The 8,917-nt window shown below is 41.8% G+C and overlaps 1 protein-coding gene across 1 annotated transcript in view; it reads right to left on the bottom strand.

Moving 5' to 3' along the window:
- ankrd24 (ankyrin repeat domain 24) overlaps window positions 1-4,808 on the bottom strand; it is a 20,817-nt gene extending 16,009 nt beyond the window's left edge. The window contains exons 1-5 of the mRNA XM_048251510.1: window positions 4,216-4,808; window positions 3,197-3,327; window positions 1,709-1,797; window positions 411-475; window positions 89-146 (exon numbers count right to left, since the gene is read on the bottom strand). Coding sequence (XP_048107467.1) covers window positions 89-146; window positions 411-475; window positions 1,709-1,797; window positions 3,197-3,327; window positions 4,216-4,275 — 403 coding nt within the window. The 5' untranslated portion in view covers window positions 4,276-4,808. The remainder of the gene's footprint in view (window positions 1-88; window positions 147-410; window positions 476-1,708; window positions 1,798-3,196; window positions 3,328-4,215) is intronic.
- Window positions 4,809-8,917: the final 4,109 nt, after the last annotated feature.

Genomic DNA, 8,917 nt, shown 5'->3' on the forward strand with positions numbered 1-8,917 from the left:
TATAAATATACATATGAGCCAACCCAAATGATGGAGGGAACGCTGGATCACACGCCAGGAGGTCATGTAGCCTTGGATATTACCTCACCTGCATGGTGAAGGGCAGTCCTCCCAATGGTGTCAGTGGAATCAACCGGCATTCTCTCCTGGGAATTAAAAAGGTGCAAGAGGCAATCAGATTAACCCAATTCATTATGGAAAATTAAGTAGATTTTGTGAACAAAATCTTGTAGATATCAAGCTTTGAAATTATTAAACAAATAGTCTTTCTTGACAGTCACCTTTGCTTTACGGTTAGACAGCAAAAACAAAACAAAACACATATCGCATCTTCAAGAGAATGGATTTGAATTTAGTGAAAAACTTTCATCACTGCTGTACACCATGCTCTGCTGCCGCCGACTCCCTACCTGCAAAAGTCTTTTAAGACACTCAGGTTGGCCATTCTTGGCAGCAAGATGAAGAGCATTAAATCCTGTAAAAAGAGGTGAGCAATAATAAGTAAAAGAGAGTACACGTACAGTACCTTTCCTCAACAAAGGCACAGTGGGCCAGATGTACTAACGCGTTTGCGCCCACTTCAGGCGTATTTGTTTCGCAATGTGCGTGTAAAATCATTGTGAAGTATGTACAAACAGGCCGCAATGATGTAAAAGCACAAACTGCCTGTCGCGGGAGCTGAACATGGCTAATTGCGTTTTTCGTGTCATGCATATGCATTCATGGGAGGATCCAGGGGAAAGTGGGAGTTTAGCGTAAAAAGATGGGAGGGGAAGCATAAAGAGCGCTTAATTATGTATTCCTCGGTATGTAGAATTTTCAGGAGAAAGACTGCTCCTGAAAGCGCACATCTATTCTGCGCCTAAATACTTCCGCCTTGTAAAAGCAGGTGTTAATCCAAATTGCAGTTCAATGCGTCAATAAGAGAACCTTTCAAAGACAACAGAATCGCTATTTAGACAACCAGTTTTGTAATTATTTGTACTATCAAAAGCAACCTTAACTTTCGTGGGCCTTTTGAATGTCTTACTTTCACTTTCACGTCATTCACTTAAACTTTCCTACTTGCTAGATTTGCAACTAGATTTTACCAATTTTCCATAGCCTACGTGCACAAGTACTTTGAGTAAAACTACTGATCTTCATTATCTCCCTGCTTGTTGACATCTTATCATGTATGGTATAATTTCATGATCGCTAAACGTTTGATTCTTTTTAATGTTGTCATCAGTTAACTTCATTCAACTGCGCTTGTATAGGCTCTGCCATTCAGTTGTGGAAGTTCGTAAATTGCGTTTATGGGCGGAGAAAGGCAGAGAAAGGCGCAGTTTACACTAGTTTGATAAATACGACGGAAACTTGGGTCTGACAGCATTCGCAATCTGCAGTTTGTCCATGACGCTGATAACGCTATGTTCGCAAATGTACATACATCTGGCCCAGTGTGTCTTCTGTCCCTTTACTGAACATATATTCATCTTCATTCATATATTCACGGAAGAGAAAACACTTGACAGTAACTGACCGTTACATTGCTGAGTGTATAAATGTGATTCATTTTTTTGCAATCAAGCACTCAAGAACTTGCAATCAAGCACTAAAGAACTCAACTGTGACTCTATAGAACACTGCTTTTGAACAGACATCCTGTCATTTCTGTCAGTACCAGTTATCAGTAAAGAGACAGATAAAAGGGGATCCTTCTCACCAGCACCATCTGTGATGTTGATGTCCACTCCGTGAGAGATAATGACCTCCAAACAGTCTGCACGACCTCGTGAGGCACACAAATGAAACCTGGGAAATGCACAAGACAGAGAGAGGAACAGTGTAAGGTATACAAGGTATGTTTGCCATTAGGTTATTTAAAGGAACCGTATGTAAGAAATGTAATTCAATTAATCATAAAATGGCCTTGATTTGTCACTAGACATTAGGAAATCATGCTAATTTCAAATACTTATATCACTGGCAACAGTAGTCCGGCCAGGATATCGTCATTTAAAAAAGTGAAGTTGCAGCCCTCAACTGATGTTGATGCTTATATATTTGTGTTTAAGCCTGATCCGCCACCCTCCACCTATCTAGTAATCACAAAGTCAGTAGTGTTTCGGCATCTGGGTTGCCAGCTCTGCTCTAGTTACCACATCTGCGGTGTACACCGCTCTACAGTATTTTGAAAGTGATTGTAGTACCAGTTTTGGCCAAAATCCTACATACGGTTCCTTTAAAGGTGCTCTAAGCAATGTCACGTGGTTTCTAAGCTAAAACATTTTTTGTCACATATACAGCAAACATCTCCCTACAATCCGCTAACTGTCCCCTGAAAACACTGTAAAAAAACATGGAAATCTGTAGACAGCCCAGACTCCAAAACAGCCTGGTGCAGCCTGGACCATGAAACATAACAAGCTTTTTCAGCCATTCATGACGTGATGCACATTTAGAAGACTTTCAATTGCATGGGAGGGAGGGGGAGGGAGTAGCGAGCTAGCTCTCTGTTTTGTTTGAATGTCAACAGAAGTGACGTTACCCAACATCACTTAGAGCACCTTTAATAATACATTACATAATGTGTCATTCTCATCCATCATTGATCTAGGGAGCTTTTACCCAACATCAAGGGTTTGTGTTTTGTTTGCTGATAGGATCATAAATGGCCACAGCAACAAAGAGTATTGGCTGAAGAATTTGTTGCCATTTGTTAAAATTTGGTTCTTTAGTTGGGCATTCAGGTTACTGGCAGTGCATGTGGTACTGTGAAGGAGGGCTGTTGGGATCCTGAGTACAACATGCAGCATGTTTGCGACTCCAACTGTGCACTGTTGTTGTATTTTGTATGTTGTGTAATTTAAATAGGCTTGGTTGTTGATTGGCCACTGTGGGAAATCCCCTGATTACAGCACAAGGAATTTAACACCTCTCCAGTTTATATCTGAAATTACATATTGAAACAAAAGCCCTTGAGAGCTAAATCCCTGAAATGCTGACAATAATTGCTTTCACAAGAAAATAAGTTCAGGAAGAGCAATCAGTAAAGGGGCAGGTGGGTCAAATTCTATAAGTTTTTGGTAGCAAAATGCTTTCCAACAAGCACCAAGGTCATACCCTCAATTACCTTCAGACCTTCAAACACCTTCAGCTATGAAAAAAATATTAATTTTCCTTGAAGACAGATTGAATAAAAGTGTCTCACGCTGATTTCCCCTCTGCGTCCAGTTTGGAGGGATTGAGGCCCTTCTTGACGATGAGTGCTGAGACTTTGTCCGGCTCGTTCTGCTCCACGGCCTGCAGCAGCTTCTCATCAGTCTTATTCCAGTCCTGGCTCTGGCCGAGAGGCAAACCAGAACAACAACACCGACAGTCACGCTATCTGTGTCAGTCAACGCTATCTCATCTCTACACATTTTCCTCCATTGACTAGCCATGGGGGGCAAACGAAGGCAACCTTACCTTACCTGGTCATAAAATCCATCTGCTAATCTCTCAATTGTTCTACACAGAGAGGGCTCCAAATAATAGCTTATGTGGTGGCTGTGTGAGATAAACCGCCCTATGTTGAGTTTTGAATGCTGCCTCAATCAAACCTGCCAGCAAAGTGGCACTAGGTTTAAATGTTATAACTATCTGTTACAGTTTGAGTGTGTTTAAAGTCTTTTGTATGCAGCTTGCATCACAGAGTCTGCTGGGAGCTGAATGGATTCGGATTAATCTGATCCTGTGATGTCAGCTTTTCCCATAGTAGATATGGAGAAGAGTTTGCCCTTGGTGTGCCCAGGAGACAGGAGGGAGTACAGCAAAGTACAGTACAAAACACATGGACATGGCATCCTACAACTTTCACATTATACAGCACAGTATGCCTCATTCAACTCTGGTTAAGTAGGCCGCAGTATACCACATCCAACAATACCATAAGGGTGGTACAATACACCGAAAGCTTAGTTGATATACTGTTAGTAAGCTAAATGTGAAAGAAAGTCAGTGAAATATAAATTAAAAAATCAGTACTGCCAGTTTTAACATTTAGAGACAACAAAGAGGGGGCAATAAACTACATACTGTAGGAGTGAGTATAGTAAGCAATGCACAATGAATATAGCACAGTACAACAATTATGCACACATTGCACTTAACATAGACATATGTTTAAAAAGTGCTGAATGAAAAACTATAGTCTGTATAATGCAGAAGAGTAGTAGCTTACATACATACCCCCAGCAGGGCAAGACACGCACAGAAGCGCTTCATCAGGCTGGACAGGGCCTGATCCATACAGCTGAGAGCACAGATAGCAGTAGTGCACAGTAGTGCTCAACACATCACACAACACACACACACAAGAACACATATATAACATACAGACTCACTCACACACTCACTCATTCACTCGGAAGCTGCACAGACGTAACCTCAGACTCTCACTGAACCCTGGTCCCCTGACACTGACCTACTCATACCCTTAAGGAACGCAATCCAGACATGTGCTCTCAAGTACTCAGTCTCTAAATCATCACCAAAAGTGAACTAAAATTAGCAGTAGTTAAAAGACAAACAAATTAAAATCAACACAGACAAAACACATGACCTTCAACAATCATTTATAAATAACCTAAATACCCTTCTTGCTATTAGCACTGACATATACATTGTGAAACTAGCTCGACTGACCATTCTTCGCCAACATGCATCCTGACTGACTAATTAATTGCTTCCGTCCACAGGAATAAGAATGTCTTAAAAAACATCCTGGGAGACTGACCGGGTTCCTAGCCTTTAAAGACGAGCAGACATTCTCGCACAGACTCACACACTGACACACCCCTTTGGAATCCTCACATCAGCCTCTTTCTAAAGCAACTGATCAGCTGATACTCTGAGTCCCTTCACCCACCTCGGACGTTTGCAGATATACATGCACAGCGCAGTCATTGGTTGGCACAGTCACAACATACTTTCTCTCCCTCTCTCTCTCTCTTTCGCTCTCTCTCTTTCACTCACACACACACACACACCCTCATTCTGTGTCCTTCTTTCTCACACACTCTAGCCTAAAACTGTCGCCTCATACCCTCTCCCCCACTCTCCTCCCTTATCTCTCTCCCCCTCTCTCTTCCCTTATCTCTCTCTCCCTCTCTCTCCCTCTCTCCTCTCCATCAGGTTTCTGTTCAGCTCTGCTGGCTGCTGGCTCGGCTGTCTAAAGGCCCTCCTGCAGCAGCGGCAGCAGCTCTGGGCTCAGCAGAAACCGACACGGGCACAGGCAGACTGGGAGTGCCAGACCAGAGAGGGGAGCACAGCAGCCACAAAACAGCAGCACAGCCCCAGCATGCCCCAGCTTCCCACAACAAACCACTCCGCACTACTAACAAGGACTCAATGGGAACAACTACATTTCATTTACCATAGTTATGTAACGTATTCTGCATTCATGCAAATACTGGCTGAGAGTGTACCACATGGATACATTATGAGCCAGTGTTTTGGTTATCTAGCTCCATGCAGGGAAGGCACTGGCACTAGGGCCACAGAGACACAGGGAAGACATAGGGAAATCACCTTAGTTTCTAAACAAGTCCAATATTAGTCATTAGCTGTGCATGCCTGAATAAATATTCTTAGAATAATATTTCCCAAATATTCTACATGCTAGCTGATCATCTGTCTCTTATTATTGTCACCAAACACCTTTGTCAGTATGAGGTAAAATACTCCTGGAAAACCATTCAGCACAATAAGCAGTAACTTCATATCCAGTCTCTTCTTATATTTCAGCTGCAAAGCAGCCATGTCATTTTGGTAATATTTGCCATCCAATCCCTCCCATATCCACATCTGCTATATTCTGTAGATTGTGCTGACACCGAGGAAATATCAAATGATATATAATTAGTTCAAGTGGTGATGAAATGTATGAGAGATATCCTGGCCTTGCTCATTGGATCATCTGTGCTTGCCCGGTAAAACATTCCTCTCCAGGGGAGGACCCCATGGGCCAATGCAGACATCTCTCAGACAGACAGACTTATAGTCTCATGGTGGAAGGTGCTGGAGGAGTCTATGTGTGATCATCTATACGGGCATGATTGTGTCACTAGATGTGTATGTATGTGTGTGTGTGTGTGTGTGTGTGTGTGTGTGTGGTAATGATGTGTGTCTTAGTGTGTGTGTGTGTGTGTGCATGTGTGTGTGTGTGTGTGTGTGTGTGTGTGTGTGTGTGTGTGTGTGTGTGTGTGTGTGTGTGTATGTATGAGTGTGTGTGTGTGTGTGTGTGTGTGTGTGTGTTAATTATTTAAAACAGGTAGGCAGCTCTGGTTACAGCCCCAGTCTGCCGTCTGTACTGGCCTCTGGCTGCTTGGTAACACTGACGCTTTGTGGGGGCCAGTCCAGTCCCCTCAGCTAACTCAGAAGGACAGAAGCACCCCCACCCTCATGGTTTACATTACAATGTTCTTATTCACAATAAAAAGACAACACTAAATTGACAAAAGAAGTTATATTGCAGGGTAGTTTCAGGGTAGCCTTACCTCAGTCTTTCGGAACTTGGCTTTCAGAGTCTTCATAATAGCCTACCAGTCAATAAGCCTTACTTCTCAAACTGGCAAAATTGAAACATATGTAAAACAAATATTTAACAGCCTAAATATACAAAAAGATGAAATCACAGAAAAAAGTTAAATCACAGTAGACAAATGTTACTGCCAAAAACAGGAAATAATAAGCCTATGATAAAATAAAATACACAAACCAGCTTTCATCTCATGGGATTTTATACTAAGAATGTGCAAACTTTGAAGCCTAAAGCCAATAGGCTACTCATCCACAACAGTCAACAATATAGCACTGGTGGACATATAGAATGCTATATATATCGAAGACGTACCTGAGGATAAACCGTGAGACGTAAGACCACATAGGGTGAACCGTGCCAGGGAGGGGGGCAACTACAGCAGTGTGACAACTAGGGAAGGGATGCCCTGTCCCAAGTGACGCTGATACGCAAGCCTGTTAGTCGCACTTTGCTAACCAATGCGTTAATCCACCAATCCTCTGAGAGGAAACGCCTTCTCTCAATTTGATTGGGAGTTGTAAGTCTATTGGAAAATGTCCAGGAAATGTTTACATAGATTTGGTTGTTCTCTAAAACAAGCTAAATCTATCCCTCGTCTAGCCTATCCCTTTAATAAACGAAGGTATAGCAGATGGGCTAAACATGCGCTTCATGCACTGGCATTTCAATGCAGTCAAAAGGAGAAAGCTTAGGTTTACAGTGTTGATAACTAGCCTACCTGAGACCAATAAGGGCAAGGTAAAAAGGCATTGACCAATTCGATGTCAGAAGAGGCGGGATTTCGCCTAGAGGTGCAGGCATCCACTGGTAGTCTGGGTTAAAAAAAAAAAAAATGGGGGGTGGGGGGGCAAGCGTGGCTCCTATGGTTGCATTTTTACCAAAACTGATCAGACGAGTTAATAGTAGCCTAGCCTAAGGGCAAAACTTGGGACATTCCCAAGAATTAATTTTAATAGGTGACAGTTCACAAGGGCAGGCTATATCCCTTTAATGTCCTTATGCCGTAGTCAAATACGGGTTGATGAAAGCACACAAGAATGAATGTAGTGATAGTATATTGCCATGCGGGGGCAGTAGGCAATAGATTTTCCTAAACAGTGGCTCTTTTGCCACAATTGTTCCCAGTTTCATGTTGAACAGAGTGCATTAATTCATTTTCATGAAATGTTCTGTAGATAATTGCTATCTATATAGACTACTACCTTTCATGGATGCAAATAGTGATTGGCCCACTGATCAAATGCTGATCTCATAAAAGTGTTTATTTGACTCTTGGCCTCTAGGCTATGATGTAAAATAAAGCAATTTAGAAATTAGATTCGAAAGTCATTGTGAAATGACAGGTCACTATTAATATGAGAGTTGGATGTCATTATACCACATGACACCACTACAGCTGGTCAAACTTACTATTTTATTATCAGCAGCTGCTGCTTAAATTGTTCCAGCTCAGTGTCATTCAAATGCTTTACAACAAAGCCATGATCGGGTCTGTAGTAGAGTCCCCAATCCAGACAAAGAACACCCACCTAAACTGCTCTTAACTTTTCTGATCAATACTGTGTGAGAGAAAGAGAATTGGGAGGAGATGGGTTGCTTAGTGGAAAAGATGGGAGGGTAGTTGTGCTGGCTGGCATGACCTCATCCTCTCGTCAACCTCGAGAGAGTATGATCTCATAGCTGTCCTGAGGAGGCGTTCACTGGTATTTTATCATCTTAGCCTCTCACACAATCCACTCTGAATTCAACAGCCTACCCGGAAAATGACACACCTGCTAAACGAATGAAATGCATTCTGCAGAAGACAAATGTGTTGTCTGGTGAAGTGTAGGCTATGATTATACCCACTTGATTTGCTCTGCCTCTCTCTCTCTCTCTCTCTCTTTCTGTGTGCCTGTGGGAAAGAGAGAGATTATTTATTTAATTGGTGTTGCAAATTTGTGTTTTCACACTTTTTTATTTCAACAAAACTGTTTGTTCTGAAATGTGTCAAGGCATTCTCCGTCTGTACAATACATTGAATAGGATTTTCTCCCTTAACATAATGTGACTTGACTTGACTTGACTTGAACATAATTTTAGACTGGAACTTAAGGAATATGACCTACACACCATTAATGGACATTCTTTTATGTGTATGAGGCATTGTTAGGTATCTTTGAAACAGTGTATGACTACTGTATGCTACTATTCATCCATAGCCTATTTGTTGTGTTTAGCCTATGTATTGACATCAACTAATTTTAACCAAGAGATTGTGTAAACATAGAATAGTTTTCTCAGCCACAGGTATTCCTTTTTGTCATGAATCATCATTAATCATTTTAAATCAACACTGTATTTAATCAT

The sequence above is a fragment of the Alosa alosa genome, chromosome 9, assembly GCF_017589495.1.
Source record: "Alosa alosa isolate M-15738 ecotype Scorff River chromosome 9, AALO_Geno_1.1, whole genome shotgun sequence".
NCBI lineage: Eukaryota > Metazoa > Chordata > Actinopteri > Clupeiformes > Clupeidae > Alosa > Alosa alosa.